The 21,033-nt window shown below is 36.2% G+C and overlaps 2 protein-coding genes across 2 annotated transcripts; both read right to left on the bottom strand.

Moving 5' to 3' along the window:
• Positions 1-155: 155 nt before the first annotated feature.
• Positions 156-1,316, bottom strand: LOC135695116 (retinol dehydrogenase 12-like). The gene has a single exon (XM_065214083.2). The coding sequence runs from the start codon at positions 1,267-1,269 to the stop codon at positions 319-321; it is 951 nt and encodes a 316-aa protein (XP_065070155.2). The 5' UTR covers positions 1,270-1,316; the 3' UTR covers positions 156-318.
• Positions 1,317-1,467: 151 nt separating this feature from the next.
• Positions 1,468-20,275, bottom strand: LOC135695122 (ferric reductase 1). The gene is made up of 15 exons (XM_089109834.1): positions 19,008-20,275; positions 15,492-15,563; positions 12,451-12,639; positions 11,909-12,004; positions 10,780-10,832; positions 9,467-9,558; positions 8,874-8,996; positions 7,889-7,992; positions 6,518-6,607; positions 5,958-6,014; positions 5,411-5,451; positions 4,826-4,884; positions 4,425-4,553; positions 3,329-3,381; positions 1,468-2,338 (listed from the first exon to the last, which is right to left on the bottom strand). Exons 2-15 carry the CDS (start codon positions 15,561-15,563, stop codon positions 2,216-2,218), a joined length of 1,281 nt encoding a protein of 426 aa, XP_088965960.1. The 5' UTR covers positions 19,008-20,275; the 3' UTR covers positions 1,468-2,215.
• Positions 20,276-21,033: the final 758 nt, after the last annotated feature.

The following is a 21,033-nucleotide window of genomic DNA, read 5'->3' as shown; positions in this document are numbered from 1 at the left end:
AAATTAGGTGTGAAAATGGTTTAGTGGTTAGGGCCTCACACCCCACATCCAAGAGTCTGAGGTTGGCGCAAGAGTCTGATATGACCAAACTACCTTTGAAAGCTAGGTAGCAACAAATGCAAACTAGGAGACAACATTGCAAGGCAAAAAACAAGTTGTAGATCATCTGTAAGTAAAAAAAGTCAGAAATTATAGTGTCTTCAGAAATACTGCTGCAATTCAAATCCAACACAATATTTGAATCCATTCAAATCCTGAAATATAAAGTTCTCATTTAAAAATCATGATGCTATTATTATTGATATATAGATAGCAACTTTATTCAATTTTAGTTACCCTAACACTATAGTCCCAGAGATTTTTAGCTAAAGTCAAATTCTTTCCAGCTGTAGATGATTCTTTTCTTACACAGTCTGCAAAATATTCCCCTGAATGCGGCAAAACATAATTTGAAACAGCACAGCAAATTGTAGTTTGTGCACCTTCCTTTGAATCTTTCATGAAAATCTTTCTTATTGGTATGAGAAAAAGCTCCCCAATATCTCCAACAACATGCCTTGTCAGTTCTGTGTTGACAGCACCTGGATGAAGGGAGAAGGTTGACACACCCGTGCCTGTCAATCTCTTGTGCAATTCTCTTGTAAACAATACATTAGCAAGTTTACTTATTCCATACGATGTTATTCGAGAGTAGCTCTCTTCGTCGTGAAGTGTTTCAAAATTTATCGAAGGGACATATGAGTGTGCTTTCGATGAAACATTAATAATGCGACTTGGAGAAGATTTCTTTATCAAATCTAACAGCAGGTTGGTTAACAGAAAATGACCAAGATGGTTTACCCCGAACTGTGACTCAAAACCTTCGTTTGTCTTAGTAAATGGGCACATCATTATCCCTGCATTGTTTATAAGAATGTCAAGCCTTGTTTCAGATCTGATGATCTCATCAGCAAATGCTTTGATTGAAGAAAACGAAGCAAGATCTAAAATCTTCAGATAAACAAGATCACTACCGCTTTCTTGCTTTATATCGGCAAGAGCTGCTTGGCTTTTCTCTTTGTTCCTGCATCCAATTATGACCTTTGCACCACGCTTTCCAAGATCTATCGCTGTTTCTTTTCCAATGCCAGTATTTCCACCAGTAATGACAACTGTTTTACCATCAAGCCTTGTTTCATCTCTGCAAACACCACCACCAAAATATATCTTTAGGAAGTATAAACAAACGGCCACGAGGCCCACCGCAACAGAGAACCTCACCACCGACATTTTGTACCTGATGTAACTTTAAGTCAAGATTCAACAAGGAATAGTGCGGAGGAGCTGTAAGACCAACAGTCAAAGCGGTCGTAGAACGAAACAAAAAAATCAGCACGCCGCACGCGGGCTATGCGCGGGCGTATATGGCCTATATGCAAATGCATTGCCGTAACCGCTCTTTATAGCCCTTTAATTATCAGCCCCAACCCTCTCAAATGGATCCCCGCTAGAATAGATAAATCTATAACTAAATATAAAGATAAATCTATAACTGAAATCGGAAATAAATGTTTCAGGAATTTTTCTTTCCAAGTTTTTGCTTAGCAGTGAAAGTTTTTTTAGCGCCAGACACCATCTCAGGTCCTATATGGATAGTAAGAGACCCTAGTAAATAATTTTCCTTCTGTTGGTATTAATTTGACTAAAATTGTTCTGGCAATCCAATACAAACGGCAAAAAAACCCGTAAAAATGATATAGAGACAAATTTTTCGTGTTGGCAAACAGCTGGTATTCTCTTGCTCCAGGGTGGCATTGGCTACGGGCCTGTATGCCTGTAAAAATCTTGGGATAAAAAGGAGGCATGGCATCTATAGCCTGTGTTCCAGACCCCCCTAACTTGAAAGTAGAGTTTATCTCAGCTCTACTTTCAAGTTAGGGGTCTGGAGCACAGGTTAGGCATCTAGGGCAGGTCATTGTAGCTTCCTTTTTGCAATTCGTCTACATTGCTCAAAATAGTCTCACCAGCCAGAAGCAAAAGCTCAAATGACAATACTTGTAAAAAGCTCACAAGAAGAAACAGTACCTCGTATCAGAAAAAAAACTTAAATGAAATCATCATGGTAATACAGAAATCTGGCTATATTTATCCACTTTCCCCAAAAACAATTGTTTGTAACATGGTGATTAAGATTGCATTGTGTTTTTCAGTCTTTTTTGCTTAGTACCGAGCCTTTTCAATGATATTTTCCAGTGGCTTTCTCCGATACTGATTTGACAAAAAGAACTGCCAGATAACAGGCAACAAACATCGCAATGACGGACACTATCACTGTCAACCAAGTTATGACTTTTACAGCCTGGCAAAGAAACAGATCATCAGTAATAACCCAATCTTCAAAAATAAATTCATAAACATATTAAATAATTGTTGAAATCATGGTAAAAAACGGAAGTGCTCTTCTCGATTCTTGAGCAATGTCAATATCGAATTAACTGCCTCTTTGATGAAGCCCCCTTTCATTTCATTGCATCCTTGTCGTGAAAAAACAGGCCTTGGCCATGCACACATTTCATCCCAGCCCTGCGAGAGACTAAAATTCCCAAGTGTGACGACATAAAATCCAATTTTAGATTTGGAACAATTTCACCACGCACCCTGAATATATATCATTAAATACTTGCTAGAATGCAAAATCAGTAACGTCTATTTCTAAAAACCTACTTTTATGATATCAACTTTCTGCAACTTTACTCTTCATCATTTATGCAGACGAACAAAGCGTTGCATGTATATTGAGTATTTTTCTTTAAACTTTATGCTTTTATTTTGCCAGAATGCGAAATGTTTATGTTGTGATTTTCAGCTCATTTGTGTTAAGAAACTCCTGACATCTTCTAATAATACTCCTTCTTCAAGACTCAACTTTGACGATGCTTATTTAAAAGAACATAGCAATTTGATAGAAGAATATTGGTTGTAATAAATAAATTTAAATATTTCCCTGTCGAAAGTTTTACATCGATTATTTATTACGTCGGGGTGTTACACCCCTCCCCAAGTCTTCATGAGTTTGTCGGTAGATTTTCAGTTGGCCCAAAAAATCCATGGTTTAACGGTAAAATTGTCTATCTGTAGGTCACATAGCATCTAAACTTCTCTTCATCCATGTCTTCGTCGGTAAACTTTATTACTGATGACCCTCCACCCACAAAGTCTAGAAGGTCAACCTACGACACTGATTATAGCTTTAATCAATAACATGTTATAAAATATATTCACGATTTAGTGAAAGTGGACCATCACAATTTACAGCAACGGTCAGAAGAACTAAGCACTGGAAACTTACCAATTGATTGGTAGACGTTGTTTCTTGTACTTCAATGGGGGCTGATCCAATAGCTGTTTTTAAGAAAAATATAATTGTATCGCTCAGCAGCAAATTGTAGTTACCAATCAGGTTCAGCATTATGTTATCAATAAGCTGTTGCAGTTAGGAAATTTGGAAAATTCTCAAAATCTTTAAACAAAAGCATTACTTGATTTACTGGGAGAAATCATCATTAACATGAAAGCAACCCTAATTGAATACGTGGGAATGTGAGCAGTTGATTAGCAACTCCCACTGCAGTTCTGGCCAAAGGGTCGGCAAAAACGTCTGAAAATGAATTATACGATATTGGATTATTTCTAGCTCATTTTTAGTTCATAGTCCACATAATATCCAGTATTTGTTGCAAGTTATTGTACATTTTAGTATGGCCACCTGCAAATCATTAATTCGAATTTAGAGACTACTGTAATAAAGAAGTTATTCGCACTGAGAGATCACCGTCGGTAAAGAAATAAAATCAATCAGCCAAAGAGCCACGATAGTCAGCAGCAGCTGATGTCAATATCACTCGTTATAAGTCATTTTTTCAGTGTAGAAAGACATTCATCAATTTGATATGTTGGTAAGATCCTTTCCATCACAAAGGGAGGATATGTGAAGCAACGCAGCCTTCCCTAGCCTGATACTGTCCTTGCACTGAAATCTGATCCTACTCTTATTCTGCTCTTATCCTGCTCCGACAGTGCCAAGTTCAAGGTCTGAACCTTTCTTGATCTTGGATTTTTCAGCCCTGATCCTGCCCAGATCCCGCCCCTGCCTTACCCTTTTCTGACAGTATTCGTACCAAGACTATCCTTCCCTGATCCTGATCTAGTTCTGTGCTAGCCCTGCCTTGGCCGAATCCAATCCCTGCCCTAGATTTGACTAAGCCCTACCCAAGCCCTACATCCGATCTTGTCCTAGCCCCGCCCTAAACTCTTCCCTCCCTAATCCTCCTCCTGACTCTTCCCTCCTGCGCCCTGCAATATCCCGTTTGCTCTAAGCGAATGTTTATATGACATAAGTATTTAAATGCATATAATAACTGTGCATGTAAATAGAGAAAACTCACCATTTTCTTGAAACTTTGCATATCTAAATATCTCAGCCAGAACTGCAGCACATGGAAGAAGGAAAAACCAGACTATCAGCGGCTCAAGATGCACAGACAGCAAGTGACAGCCATACAACGCCGATATAGCTGAAAGAGGTATGCCTAAGAGTTATGTCTTCATATTAGTGCAACCGCTACTAGTTTGAATAAAATGCTTAGGTATCTGATAGTTACATAGTGACAAATAAATCTTTTAAAAGTTATCAGCTAATTTGGATTGATACTTTTAAACATTTAATCAAAACTTCTACAAAATAATTGACCAAATTGAAATGACCAGCAAAAATCTATGATACAATGACAAGGTTATTTCTATCTGTTCACGATTTTAATGCATGCAGTTGCACTATAATACTTACATCCGCCAAGCAGGGTCGAAATTCCAAGGATTTTATGCATTACATTGAAAATCCATCGGCTGAAAAATAAATTGTATGTGCACTTACATTGAATTCTTTATGTTTGCAAAATTGGAATGCATACGAGGTATGTACAAAACTGCAAACGTAAAAATATCAGTTTAGGTTGCTTGCATCTGAAATTATCTTACCAAGTAGAAAAACCGTTTTAAGAAGTGCTTGAAATGCATATTATGTTGTGAAGTTGAGTAAGGCTGGAAACGACAAGAGGCAAAATCATTTCTTGGAGCAGGCTAATTGCCAAAGAAATAAAATCTAGTGATGTCTTAGCCGAAAGTTGAGTTGTTGAGTTGAGTTTACTGGCGTAAAAATTGCCGAAAATTTTGAATAAGATGTTTTTAATGCAATAGGCCTGCACCGAATATTTATCATTTTCGAAAATTTATTATTATAAACTGATGCTGAACTTTATTTGAGAGTTCTTTTCTTTGATCTTTCTAGAACTATATCGCCACAATGCCCCCAAGATAGTATTGTATTGAATGCCCCCCCCCCAAGATAGTATTGTACAAAGTATTGAAATACCTTGGTGCAGTTATGCTTGGTCTGAACACTGCCACCAGCGTCTGAAAAGACATAACTTAATAGTAAGGCAGAATTCTAGCTTTGCAAGAGAAAGGGCAATGAAAGATATTCTTCATAACGAAGACAGTCTTTCCTTATGAACAATATTCTTCATGGAGGTGGGAATTTAAGGGTTTTTTCTAAAAATTGTCAAATTCTAGATTTAAACTGATCTTACATATGAAGAATATTCTTCATGGAGGTGGGAATTTAAGCGTCTTTTCTAAAAATTGTCAAATTCTAGATTTAAACTGATCTTACATAATATTTCTGCAGTTAATATAGCGTAGGTTTACTGTCACAAGTTTTGAGCAAAGTACAAACATCAACGAATTTCTCTCAAGGGATCTCACTACTGTGAACGGACATCGCAAAATTAATAACAGGCTTCTGTCAAAAGTAGGGTGTGCGTCTCTACTTAAGTGCACCCCGAAACGACATCCCTGATAAACACAAACAGACAAAATTTGCAGCTTTGGCAAGTAATTCCGTTATAGACCCTACCTACCTGTAGAATAGCTGACAGGAACGTGAATATACCAATATATGGATGAGGCCCAGCCCCCTAAAGAGATGAATTTTTGAATGAAAAAATGCTTTGAACACGGTGGAGTTATGATAAAAAGTTACATTTGTCATTATTCTTTCTAAAAAACTATAATTTGACAAAGGATAGAAGAAGCTAGTCCATTAAAAATGCTCAAGTCGATTCATTTAGAAATATTGAATAGATTTGCCAGTTATATTCAAGAATAATTTCCAAAAATTGAATAACTGGAAGCATTTTGTTAGGAATATTTTCGTATACAGATTGAATTTAATGTCATAAGTAGCTATTGACTTGCTAAGAGTTTTCGTTCTGAATTTCGTTAATTGGCTTCATTTCTTAACATCTGCTGTGAAGGAGCATCACTGTAATCATTGCATTTAATGAAATCTTGCTTAGAATTTCAAATTTTGTCCCATTGATCACTCCGTTTGGACATTTACAGACCAGTATCACTTTAACTTAGGTCTGTGGCAGTTTCCATTTCTTTAGTTTTCATGGTTTCAATCATTCAACTTTACCTGTAGTTTCCAACCACCTTTGTATCTCAAGATCGTGAGTATCCCACTCGAGGTAAGCAGAACTGCAGCTACCATCAACGGCAAATGGATCTATAACGAAATCATCATATGGGTATTGGGTGTGCATAAACACATATATATATGCCCTTTTGGTATATGGAATAGGACGGTTCATAGTTTCTATTTCGAGTTACACGCTTAATGCGATGGTCATCAGGCATTAAAATCATCAACAAGCCTGATGATCCCAAGCGACTTGGAACTGTCCTGTTCTATGCACTTATACATTAATAAATACTGTTAAATTAGCGTCCTCTAGAAACGTGAATAAAGGAAAAGGAAAAATTGTGCTGAAAATAGAATAAGCTTTACAAAAACAAAAGGCATTAGAACGAGGGAAGAGTCTATACGTACTGGCTTCAGGGTTGGCACTAAACTTCAAAGTTCTAGCGTTTATATTCTACGTGCTGACTAATGATGTCCAATGTGCCAAAATATATATTACAACAATATTATAACAAAATGACTCAATCCCGTTGGTAAAACGATTCAACAATCGTGGGCCTAACACACATCCCTGTCTTACACCTAACTTGCATCTAATCATCTTATTTTCTCCCGTCACTTTTGGTATATAGCATACAAGTATCTGAACTGGTCGCCCCTCGTTTGTCAAAGGCCTTCTGTAAAACACATGATTAAAGGTTTTCAACGCTTACATTAAAATTTAAAAACACGCCAGTTTACAAATCTTTTTTCAGGAAATTCTCTTAAGTTTTCTTCAAATAATTGGCTCGTCAGTTAATCATACAAGTCGATTATTTATAATGCCTCTTAATACTTTGCATATAATTGTCAAAAACGATGTTTCTCTGTAATTCGACCTAACTTTAGTCTTTTACACCTAGGTCCCGCGGTTAGAATAATCAAAATGATTAAAAAAGACTGTTAAATATTCTGATAAACACGGCACAAAGTAATTCGAAGACACAACTTGGACGTTTAACTGATTCACAGAAAGTACAAAATGTGCAAAAGCTGCATCACAAACACTACCAGCTCATCAATGAACAGATAACTTGTTTTAGAATGAAAGTGCATTTTCAGCTGTTGCTTCTGTGGGTGTGGTTGCTCAACCACACCCCCATCCGTGCGGCATGAGAGCCACCCTGCAATTACGATACCAGACCGCCAATGTCTGTGATCAGGTGTTCTGCATTGGCTTTTATTTTAAACTTATTTTCAGAGTAAGAAAGTGGAGGTCGATTAAAGTAGAGCAAGTAGAAGTAGAGGTTTTACTACCAGCAATGTCTAGGCCATGCTTTAAGTGCCACATCAATTGCGCAGAAATGAGATAATAGAAAACCATACCTTGAACCATATTTGTGTTGAACCATACTTGATGTAGTTTCTATTTCGTGCAACGAACGCTCCCAATGACGCACAGAAAATCCATGCAAAAGTCATTGAGCAAGCTGCAAAGATATTTCACGACAATAAATCTACTACTAAATACTAAAGCCTTAGATTTTCAAAAGTCCCAAACCGGTCGTTAGCAATGGACCGTGAAAAAGGTCTTATTAGCTCGTAGAGTTTTGCACCGTACATAGCAATCAAGACTTTGCTCTCATTTGAGAATTAGTTGTTTGTTACTAACATCCATTTTCATTCATATTAAATTAAGAAAGTTTAGATTAATATTAGAAGGGAAGACCTTTATTTTCAGTATTTAAACTGGATCTTTTATTGTCGAGATGGATACTATGGAGGAGTGGATGCATTAGAGGTTCTCTTACAAATTAGCCTAGCTTCTGAACAAAGGTACTTAAATTAACACGATTGAATACCCGACACAGGTGAACTTGCTTTAACAATCTAATCAAATCAATAAAATTAAATGCGAAAAAGATATCTTTAGTTAAATTATTATCGAGTACAACCCATTTTCAATTTTTCAACGTCACAATTTTTCAACTATGTGAGCAATGCTTTGAGAAGCTATGTGACCAATGCTTTGAGAAATGTGGGGAAGGGGGTCATTACTGTGTAATAAAGGTTACAAATTACCTATCACCAGAATATGGATACAAAGGGTAGGTGAATCAGTCAGTGGTGGTTTAGAGGGGAGTCCAAGGGGGCCATGGCCCCAAGCCCCGTGCTTTGTGTAATCACAAGGGGCCCCACAACTAAGAAAAAAAATTGTAAAGAACAAAGGCCCGCAAATGTTCTTGGCCCCGGGCCCCGCAGTCCTTAAAACTGCTGCTGGAGACACCACGTTTTAGCCGTCTGTCCATTATTTAATCAGTGTTTTACTTAAATACGATCTTATCAGTTTATTAGCAAGAAAAATACGCACCATGGATTATCAGATATAACGGCGATTTTGTTTCCATGTTTATTTGGGAGACTGGACCTTCAAAATTAATAGATTTGTCACTTGTTGCATAATTGCCTCTTCGGTGCTTGGCAAGTCCAGTTTCTAAGAAAAAATGGAATTTGAGATCAGAAGGACCACTGTTTTTTTAACTTTCAGGCTGATAGGCTAAATTTCTCATTAAAAAACATAAAATTTTCAAGAAAAAACCTCACTATTGGATGAAATGTTGAGAAAACCTTCAACCATCTTCAACCATAACAACCATTACATTGTTTTCAAAATTTGCATTGTTTTCAGATGGTTTCAGATCGTTGTAGGTGGTTGTAGATGGTTGTAGGTGGTTGTCAGTGATTTCAGGTGGTTTCAGGTGGTTCCATATTTTAGAATGTACGATCCGATAACAGACTCAACTTTAACAAGAAGAGAATATTAAACTTCTGGATGTCATTTCGGACGGGGATCTTTCGAAATATCGCCATCATTATTTAACATTTGTTTAACACACAGTTTTATTTCGGACGCAGAATGAGGTACATTTTCAAGATGTTTTTGTAGTAAAAGAATGTTCTCACTTTTTAGCGATCCATAAGCAACTGTGAGATAGAACTGCTCTTTCAAGTCTGCGAGGAAGGTTCCTGATGGCGGAGCGATCGACCTTGTATACCTGCATAAAATAATTGCCTTAATCAACCACTGACAAACATAACAACGCAAGTATGATCAGAGGAGTGAAATTTCTAGTTATAGCACAAGAAACAATAGAAATCTCGACATCCCAAGATCTAAGCTTGAGAGTATAAAAAAGGATTCCACCTCTCTGGGCTTAAAGCTTGGAACGAAATACCCATAGAACTAAGGTAAATCCCCTCGCTCTATCAATTCAAACGAAAATTAAAAGCTCATTTGAAGAGCTCAGGAAACTCGAAATAAAACACGACTCCCAGGAAGATCAGACGTCTAATTCAATTCACTCATATTATTGAATATGTTTTCACGTTTTTGTCTTCCATTATTAGTTTTTCTTAACTTATCATAACTTGTACTTATTTAATAAGAAATAATAAAAAATAAAATCTCAGGGGCGATGCTACGGGGACTCTTGAGGAGGGGATGTGGCACCCCAAGGATTAGCTTTGGCTTGGCAGATTTGGCACTATTTGTTGGTAACTTCTCTAGCTTGGGGGTACTCTGGGTGCCAGAACCTCAGTGAAAGAGTAGGTCAGTGAAAACGTGACCATCCCTGTCACTAAGGCTTTGATACCCAGGGTGGTTTTGATAAATTGAAAAATCAACCTAGCACAAGACACCCTTTTTCCCTCAATGGTTAACCTAGCGCCGCCTACTCTTAGGTGCCTAATTGACGCCCCCCGCTAATTAATTTTGAAAAATTTTTACAACCCCCCCCCCGCTTTTATTAGGAACCCTCTCCCCCGCCAATTGATTTTGGCACCTTTGTGTTAATTACTGTCGTGAAAAAGCAAACCTTTTGCGATTTATACCGGAATATAAAATGAATAATACAGCTGAAGTTTGAGAATGTGTTTGAGGATTAGAATGAAATTGATTAAAAACGTAAAAGGAAGAATGAACTTAACTAAAAATAAAAGTATAAAATTTAATTTTCTTAAATTTTGTAGGAAGACGCCCATAATTTTACTTTTGCATTTTAAAGCGAAAGGTACGCGTGTCGATCATAACTTTGCTACCTGGGCCAGACCGCGCCTGACCGGGCCTTGCCACGCTTGACCGGGCCAGACCGCGCCTGACCGGGCCTGGCCGCGCCTGACCGGAGAAGATAAATTGCAGGGGCACAAACAAAAAATTAATACACAAGCAAACTGACAACAAATTACTACTTGGTCAAAATAATGTGACACAAAATTACCTGCATATGACACTTCCATTGATGACTTCTGTTCTTACGTTTTGAATTCCTGTCTATGTAATAATATTCTTTAGAAGTATATCTTTGATGCAGGCACATAATGTCGTAAACGTAGCTGAGCTAATTAATTGAATATGTAAATGGCTTTCCAAATATTAACTGCAAGTGATCTCGGATATATACCATTCTTAACTGAAGCTAAGCTCGGTTCAGCTCAGCTCGTCTAAATGCATTTTGTTTTTCGAAAACAGTTTTCATGATAAATTTTCCAAAGAAAAAGATGTTTGTTTGGATTTATAACTTTTACAGGATCAAGTTGCAACAAGCTGGCACTCAGCTCAGCTTGACTCAAGTGAGCAAAACTGAACTCATTTAAACCATGTCTAGACTAAACTGAACGCAGCTGACTTCAGCTGATGTATTAGCAACATAGTCCTTGAGTTGAAAGAGTCTCCTTGATACGGCTTTTTTAGCTTTACAAACACTCTCTAAATTGCTGAAAAATATACTGATTATCCAACCCCTTTGGATAACTACAAGGGTAAGATTGCTGAACAAGACAGAGTAAGACTGCACCAATCTGTGCAAGATCCTCAGTCGTTATCAACATTACGCAATGAATGACAAGTGACGTGAAACACTGTTCAGTCCAATGCTGAGAGCTGTTAAATCGAGCTTAGAATTCTGAGCTACATTAAGAGAACGCACAACATATGGAGCTATACTATTTATTCTCAAAAATATTTCAATGTATTTCAATTATTTATTGAACTGAAAGAACATATCGTGAGAGTTGTAGCATATGTTTAATGATGAATATAGAGGGAAATTGCAAAAAATAAAAGCATTTGTTTGCATAGGATTGTGTTAAATATTAATACCATGAACGAAATCTGAAAAAAATTTGCAGCTTTAGATTTTAATAATCCTGCTCCAAAAGCAGTGCACGTTAGGATACAATATGAATTAACAAAACCCTAATGTTTTTACATTTGGATATGAGAATTTTACGATGATCAGGGATGCCGCACTCACAGAACGCCCACGGCAAACGAAGACTCTTTTGTCCTTATATCTGTATACCAATACATCTTAATTTTTCTCATGTTGATAGAATTTAGCAACTTACAACAGGGAGAAATGTTACTTTGTACCCAGTCGTCTGGAAAAGCATCATCCTTGACACAGAAGAATTTTTCACGCAAACTTCACCAACGTTTGTATCCTTGAAAAAGAAATTTCTTGAAAAGACAAACAACATCCAATGGGCGTACGTAGCGAATCCGGATTTGTTTTGCTGGATATCATATTGCCAGAAGAGCGTTTTTTCACCCTGGGCTTCTTTTGATACGTTTATATAGTAAAAATGTCCTCAACATGCATGACAAGTGGTTTATCATATCATCCATTCCGGATTCGCTAGCTCGACCATCCAACGCTAGTCTCAAAGCTACGAAGCCTAAAAACTTCTTCAGCTATAGAGAGAATAATTCTCATTATTGTTTTCTAAAAATTCAAAATATAGCAGGGAAAATCAGCTTGTGCATAAACCCAAGCATTCCTTTGTTATTGTGTGACGTCATTTTTCAAAATAGCAAGAAAAGGTTATGGCATAGATGATATGCTACTTCTTGTTGAGGGCTGTTATAAGCGTGAGTAACAGTTGCTTACCATTGAAAATGTTTTGTCTTTTCTTAAGCCAAATGCAACCCATTCGAAAATGCTGGAAATGGCAAAAACAACACTTTTGTTCCCTTTGTTGTATGTAAATTGGATGAAAAAATCGCAGTCTTGAGTTGAATTGCACCCTGTTGGTCCTTTAAAACAGCTGAATTCTTTATTGCAGCCAGAGACGTCAAACTGAAATTGAATTCAATCCAATCTCAATAACCACAGTTGCCATTTAAATGTCTGTTTTTAAATTATAGTAAATCAATTTATTTTAACAACTTAAGTTTGTTTTTCGTGCCACTTTGTAAGGATGCTTTTCTGATATGATTTGAATGTGGCACATTTTTCGGACTTTCATTATGAATGTGGCACATTTTGCTAGCATTTAAGTTGAGATTTGTTTGTTTCAATGCCCATGGCTAGCTCTAAAACGCTAAGACAGCTTTACTTGGTTTTGAGAATTACGTCCAGGACTCTACTGGTCTCCAGTTATGATAGAAATAGAAGGAAAGCCTGGTAAATCCATACAGAGAAAAGAAAGTTAAATGCAGAATTATGATGCCAAGAATATTACGACGTATTACGACGACCTTGGTCAATCTACAATTTGCAATGAGCAATAACGCGCAGAAGTGTTTCTGGAAAAAGACAGAATTCATAATCGGATGTTCAGCAAATGTTCCATTTTAAATTTGTTCCTTCTTTATTGCAGTTGAGGCTTGTTTCAAACCCAGTCGTTAGTTCTAAAACAAATAAAATGTTTTCATTTGTCTTCAAAACTTGGATTCTTCTATTGCATTCAAGAGGGTAAGGGCAAGGAAATTAAGAGCAGATTTAGGACGCCAGGCATAACGACCTTGTTCAAGACAGATTTTGCAGCCTGCAGTTACATGGAGTCAAATTTCGAGAAGAAAGCATAATTTGCAATCAGATGCTTGGCTTAGGTTCCAAAAGCTTAAGATTTTGCTTTGACTGGTTCCAAAAGCTTTGACTGGAACTTTTATTTTTCAGTTTTTATGTATTGTATATAGGTATTGAAGCATAGATTGAAAAGGAGAGGGCCGAGGCAGTCACCTTGAAGAACACCACGACAAATCAGGAATGAGGGTTGTGGAATGTGTCTGTGAGGATAGAAGTTTTGAAGCCGAAAAATAAGCTGGAGACCTGAGCCTGAATATTAGATGGTACTTTAGATAAGCCTTTTTGAATTTGGTTTTCAATGAATATATGTTATTTCAAAAAGTTAAAGATAGAGTTACGCAGGCAGGAGGTGAAAATTTTCAAGGGAGCAGATTCTAAGGTTATTGGCTGAAGTTAGAAGGGTCATCTGTAGCGTCTTCTTTGTGGATCAATATTATTGGTGCTTTTTTCCATTTGGATGGAACATTACCAGTAGCCTAAATGATATTTATAATTTTGGTGAGGAAAAATCGTAGGTAAGGGCAACGTTTGCAACAAACGAGGGATACTTAATCAAAAGAACAAGGTGAAGTAGAGGATTTCATGCGACGTATGATAGATGTTATTGCATGATATGATGAAGGTTGTGTGTCAAAGGGATAAGTTGGTTTATTGAAAGAAGGCATCCAAGAAGGAATGATGAATCCGTTATTTAGATGAAGGGCGTAAAAAGTAAATATAAAGTACTCAGTGCACCATGTAACAGAAAAGGATGGAGAAAGTGATGACTTTAAAGCGTTTGACGTAATTCCAGGACGTTTTATCGATGTAGTTATTAACATTAAAGGTAATGTGTCCAGCTAAAGCAAGCAACTCTGCGGGGGTTTTTAGAAACATGTGATTTTTCATGTCATCGCCCCAGCCACTACGGTAGTTTTGTTTATGTATACTGCTGCGAGGTTAGCTTTCATGTGAGCAGTTTTGCATCGCAAGAATACTGACCAATCGCAAACCGTTATTTTGATGTTACTTGACATGTTGGGTATACGCAGTCCTTTTATATGGACACATTACCTTTAAAAAGGCCCTAGTGCTGCTATTAATTATTGACATATGTACATGAAATTTGGTTTCAGCTGCTATGGGATGAGCTATGAGCATTTTGTAGAAACGGAAACATGGGTTTTAGAAAATAAGGATGCAAAAATATTATGAGAAATATTTGCCCTTTTCGATACAGACGGAAAGAGGATAAAGCCCAAAAAACTTGGTGTTGTTTTGCTAGAAAAGTGCAAACAAGTCGGTTTTGCAGCTTGTCCGTTTAATTTGAGAGTCACAAAAAAGAAAAAGAAAAGATTGAACATTATACCGACCTGAAAAACAAAGTTCTTAAATGTTGAAAGCGGGAAGTTGAAAGTTTTGTGATCAAACCAAATAGAAGTTTTAGCCATTGTTACAAGTAATGAGAGGAGAAATCTTGACAAGATAAGACCAGGGATGGGCAACCTACCGCCCGCGGGGCAGAATCCGGCCCGTGAAGAGCCCGCGAGATGTGGGATTATATTATAATTTTTTGGCTGGCAAGGATGATATTCTGAGCGGTCACAAATATTGAATGAAACGTATCGATTTAAAATGAGATTTTCTTCTTTAAACCCAGGAATCAAGGAAGTTTTTTACCCGTTGCTACGTATTCTTTCTGCTCCTATTCTTAAAAGACGATAGGGATCACATTTTTCACGATTTTGCAATTTCTTAATTCCCAGCCTGACGGAGCCCCTACTGGATACATTAATTTTTACGAACATTAAATTGAATTGCCTGAGCTAAAAGACTAAACTCTGTTTGGTGGATAGTTCTTTATTTCCTCCCAGGATGTTTTCTCAAAACCCTGAAAAATATCCTGTCTAATTTTGGTTGTTTTCTCTGTTTTCCCATTTGCACTTAAGACTGTAATAGTTTTTTTCTTGTAACCCCAGGCAAGCCAGTTCAAAAGAACATATGTAACAGAAAGGTTTGTGATTGTAGTATAATTGAATCGAAGTGAAAATTTTTGTTATTGTTCGTTACAAACTTAAGGATCTTATTAAGAGTTGCAAGTCTTTCAAGTCTAGAATAGTTTAATATTGGATCGCTCTCACCTCGCCAACACCAACAGCTCTTAAACTGCGAAGAATACCGAATACGCTGACAATGCACCATCGATACCGCATCTTTAAAATAAAACAGAATTCAGAAACTTAAAATGCAGAGAAAGTATTTTAAATAATATTTTCCGGTGTCAAATGTAATTCAACGTGAACCACGGGCATGTTATTTTCCTCTTTACAAAATATGAGAGGGATTAAAGTAGAATAAGTAATAGGCAGGAACAGCAAAAATCGACGTGGAACAATCAAATATCAATAAATCCAATTTTAAAAATCACAATTCTAAATATAAGAAGAAAAAAGTTTATTTAAAGGACAACAAATGTTAAAATGTAGTATCGTGACATGACTCGTATAAACATCAAGATACCGAGGACCGTAGAGCATATCATTTCATCTTGATGTTTATATCACAGAGCTAAAAACGAGCTAATGGGTGAGAGAGATTAAAATTTACAGTATGCTAAACATGCTAAACCAAAGGACAAGACGATCTTTGTATGGCTATAAGTATATTTTGGAAGTTATTGGGGGGGGGGGCTAAGCCCCGTCAGGTCCCCTCACCCCCACGGTCTTTGAATGATGGTAAGTGTTATTTTTAATGTATTGGGTAAATAAGGAATGAAGCTTTGCTTGAAATCTCCTTGTTATTTTGTAGTTTTGCTAATTTCAACAATTTTGTTCGGCATCCACTCAAAGGCACAATAACAGAAGAGCCTCGGGTAGAAAAATAGTTGACAGCCTCGGGTTTAATAAAGTTGACAGCCTCGTTTACATACAGACTTGCAACCTACCTCTTCATCAGATGTCAGTGGAACATCTGTTTTCTGTAGCAATCAGGATCCAACGTCTGTTTTCAATAAAGCTAGCTCATTTCAAGCCAAATTAAATTTCTGACCATTTCAAATATGAAGGGAATCAGTTATTGAAAAGGAAGCAGAACCGTAGTATTTGCAGTTTCAACGTCAAAAGAAACTCAAATTCGACGGTGAAATTGAAAATTCACCGTCATACATTAAATTTTAGAAAATATACAGCCAATTCATTTAATCCAATTCTTTGAATAGATTTCTTTTATTAATTAAGAAAATTTCAGCTTGAGCACGAATTCGCGTAAAAGTTTCATAGCTTTATGATCATTGAAATTTAGGAGATAGTTTGAAGGGCGAGTAAAAGGAGAAAAATTTCCGGGTTTGAAAGCAAGCTCTTGTAAATATGACTGCTTCTTTTGGTAAAACACAACAGGTAGCAGGACAAAAATTAAAATTCAAGGACCTTACCTATAGAGCAACGTCTAGACAAATATTCTCAAAATGAAAGATTAGAAATCATGATGCCTCGATGGAAATATAGCAATATCAATTTGACGCTTCAACAGGCCAACCATCCCAACCATTGACTTCTCCCTCAGATCCCAGCGTGACATTTTCAATTTATATCTTTGTTATCAGATATAGCACTGGGCTATTGTTTCATTAAATCTGTGTATTGAGACTACAGAGACATTATCACTATTTATTTCGTCTGAAAAGTAGCTTTAAATAACATAGATATCAACAGCAATTTATAGGGATTTAGCAAGTCTTTTAGCCCCATCTCTTTCAGAATTTTTCAAGGTATGATACTAGGGGTTTGCTTTCCCTACATCTAGCATTACAATTTGATGGGACATCTATTTTATTAAAAGGAACCTTTATTTGTTGCAGTTAGAGATTTTCTATTCTTAATTATACTTGTTTATGAACTAAACTTGTGCAATTGCAGAATCGATTGTATTATTAATAAGATCAATCAATAATGGATTGAGTCTTTCTCGGCCCAAACCAAGATGGTATTGGATTATATAACTTTTTTAATGTTAGATTTCTTCAAACATGAACGTATTTTTATTTAGAATAACATAAAGCAATTATAAAGATCGCGGAGGACAGAGTAATTACTGCAGAAAGAGCATGCATTCTTGCTTTTAAGAAGCCAAGTTTTAATCACATTTTTTAATTGCTAAGTATTTTAGCCTGTGTTAACTGATTTTGGGAGAGACTTTCAGATTTTAGGCCCGAGAGAGTCTAACGATCTGATAAATTATTGTTCCGACTTTTGGAATGTCAAGAAGGCTTTGGTTAAGACACACTATAGTCCTTCATAAAAATAGGGACAATCAAAGAGAATATTTTTCATCATCAAGATGATAATCAAACATTTTGAAATAGTCTCGAATGATCAGTAAATGCGCTACATTGGCAAAACAATTACTGGGGGATACTGCAAGAGCTTCATAGTTAGTCACATTGTTCATGCTTAAATTCGTTGTCGTAAATACTTTTCTGCAAATTAGAGGCTTTACAGATTTCCAGAAACCCACTTATCAGTAATATTTTCCATCTATTATAAACAGGGATATAATATGTATACGGCAGTGTCTATTTGACACCATAACAGGCCAGGCACCCCAACTATTGATTACTTCTTCAACACTTGTTTGTTAAACTCAAGGAGTAGACATGTTTGGTTCAAGATAGTATTACGACAATTAATAATTTTCATTACGCAATAATTCAATCGTCTCTATGATGCTGTAATAGTCCCGATTTCCTTAGTACAGCAACGAAGCACGTTATTTCTTCTTTTAAATGCATCTAGATTTCTTGGCTTTATGTTTAAAACCTTTCATAAAATTCTTTTAAGGCATACTGCGCCAAGAAATGACAGATATCCTTATCATTGATTTTTTCCGAATAAAATTCGACCCAATGACAAATTTCCGTTTTTAGAGCTGTAAAAATTAAGTGCTTTTCTAAAATTCTTCAAAACGGTTTTTGTGTATGAAAATTCATACATAAGCAAAGGTTTTTGTGTATGAAAATTCATTTTTGGAAAGCAGACTTCAATATCATTTACTGGTTTCTATTCCTATAATTTCGTTGGAGTTACTTTATATCTTGTTCTAAGTTGATTTTCCATTTAATATTTATTTCTGTCATGCTGTTATGTTTACCGAAACCCCGTAATTAGGGACTGGTTTGATTGAAAGGAGAAATCTAGTCTTAGTTTCTGCAATGATTTTTATATCAATATTCTCAACTCGATATGTTAGTAAAAAGTGTGCCAAGAGGAACTTGTCATTTCCACAAACTGAGAAGTTTGCCCTGTAAAAATCCAGTTATATAGAGTGCTGGGAAACTCGCGAAAACTCAAAACTCAACTTTCCAAAGTGTGCCGTAAAGAGATGAAACCCCAGTTATAACTGTATGATCCCACTTATAGAAGAGTTCACGTGGGTACACTGAAATGAATACAATTCCTCATTATATCCTCACTCAATTTTTACGTGTTCGAATTTCCTTTTTGTAGAATTTTAATTTGAGTATGCGATCACTAGAGCGTTTTGGCTTTCCCGTCGGAAGGATGCATGGCTTTGTTTTGCTTTCTAATTCTCTTTCATATTATTTTTATATAAATATATATCCTATACCAACATGTAGAAATAAAGTAAAGAAAACTGCTTACTTTTACTATGGAGTTTTCTTGCTTCCAAGATTTTCGTGCTTGCCTTGCGACTTTTCTACGAACTATGCCGAGTTGAGCTGTCACCTGTTTTTGAGTGGATATGAAATATTCATTTTCACATGGGGTACTCTGATTATGATTTAAGCTGCTAGAAGCATCGTCTCTGTTCCTACAGCCATCTGCTATAAACGACCCTGAGGTTTGCGTATTTTCATACGAAGCGCAGCCAGAAACAGTCGAACAAGTTGCAAAAATTGGAATAAATAGCAATTAAAGTTCACTATTGCTACACACTGTATATTACTAATGAACATATGGTATTGCTTCATAATATTGAAAATCATGTCACTGACTGCGGAGGGGGATTAAGTTGGCCAGCAACGTGTCGAATGGCACAAAAAATAGCACAGTAACAATCGTGGCAAAGAATAAAAATTTCATTTAATGCGTTTTGAGGGAATTCATTCTAGAGAATTTAAAAAGACTTCCGACAACATAATTTTTTAAACTTATAGCAAGAATTTTGCAAATATACTGGAAAAAGAATTTTTGAAAGGAACTACTGAATAAGTCTCTACTCTGAAGGGGATAATTGTTTATAAGCCCTCTAGCCCCCTATCCTAACATGCCATATTTGCGTTTTTATAGGCCCCCATTGAGGCTGGGTTGAGAAACAGCAAGAAAATAACTATTACAATCGCACATTCAGCGGTGTATGAAAAGAAAAAATATATGAGGTATTTATGCAGTGGCCGCTGTAGATAAAAAACACAATTTTTTATCTTTTTGTCTTTTAACTTATTTATTGGTTTTGGCGTTTATCAAAACATTATCAAGTGAAATTGTGAACAAGATGAAATTGCGCTGCTCTCTAAAAAATTTTCTCTATAATAAAATTTTTACACAATCTTAATCTTTTGGGAAAAGAAACATTGTTTAGAGTCTACTTTATTCATTTTCATCGCACTTTTTCTTGTCATTTTTCAATTGACACCCTTTTCATTTTCTACTAAACGCCACCCTCTGATTAACGCCGCTTTCCATTGAACGCCGCACTCAAAAGTCTCCTTGAATGAAATATCATGCCAACTGCAAGGAAAGCGGAGCATATTACAGATTAAGGGGTTCGAACGTTTTTAGGGGCTAAATATTTTATTTCAAGAGCACGACAATCTTTTGTATAGGTAGAAGTAAATTTTTAATTCCTATATACTGTTTATGCCTGCATACATTTTAACATGAAAACGTTGGAAGTACGGTACTCCCGCCCAGCTGTGATCGGCCACGTAAATAATAGGGGGCTCGGTGGAGTGACGCCCCCCGTCCCCGAAATTTGGAAAATCCAATTACAGCATATTACTAAATGAATATAATCACATTCGTATTTCTATGCTGTATATACGTTCAAAGGTGACAACAAAAGAAACTTTCCTCGCTATTTTTTGGGTATAATTTATTTGATGCAAAGAATAAAATCACTAGGATACAATTATGAAGGCAATTTGAAGCAGTAAAATCATGTTAAAAAATTTAATATATTATTGGAAAAGGTAACTAAACGAATGCTAGTACTTTCTTAAACCAATAAAATCTCATTTCAAATGTGCAATAACCATGTAAAAATATTCAGTCGGCTTTAAAATACGTTTTAATTATCAATGGTATTACAAAGATCTTGCTCCACACCAAACAGAATTGTCCTCGAAATTTTGCCCATTATGCTGCTTTTTCATGAATTTTTCTGGCTTTCTCCTTTCTAGAGGAGGGTCATTTTGTCTTATCAGAATATCAAGGTTTGACGTTTTCCTACGTCAAAAATTTTAAAAAACAATCAAGGAGATAAAGAACGTGAAATGTTCACAACTTGTAAGCAAGGAAATGTACAAAATATCTGAGCAAAATCTATGATACAATAAAACATCATGAATAGAGCACTCCCGTTGTTGTACATGTGATTGTATTGTATTGTAGATTATTTAATGTTAGTTTTTACAATAGTGAATATATACTAATTAAGACTAACATG

This window comes from Rhopilema esculentum, chromosome 8, assembly GCF_057945365.1.
Source record: "Rhopilema esculentum isolate cy_ngs chromosome 8, ASM5794536v1, whole genome shotgun sequence".
Classification (NCBI taxonomy): domain Eukaryota; kingdom Metazoa; phylum Cnidaria; class Scyphozoa; order Rhizostomeae; family Rhizostomatidae; genus Rhopilema; species Rhopilema esculentum.
The sequence above is the reverse complement of the archived record's forward strand: the minus strand, read 5'-3'. Positions and strand labels throughout refer to the sequence as shown.

Bases quoted from the DNA above. Each gene is read 5' to 3' on its own strand.
- LOC135695116 (XM_065214083.2), bottom strand. From the start codon at position 1,269: ATGTCGGTGGTGAGGTTCTCTGTTGCGGTGGGCCTCGTGGCCGTTTGT.
- LOC135695122 (XM_089109834.1), bottom strand. From the start codon at position 15,563: ATGCGGTATCGATGGTGCATTGTCAGCGTATTCGGTATTCTTCGCAGT. The intron at 8,997-9,466 runs GTGAGAACATTC...ATTTTTTCTTAG, and splicing joins TGCTTATGGATCGCTAAAAA to AAACTGGACTTGCCAAGCAC. The intron at 5,452-5,957 runs GTAGGTAGGGTC...ATGTCTTTTCAG, and splicing joins TCCTGTCAGCTATTCTACAG to ACGCTGGTGGCAGTGTTCAG.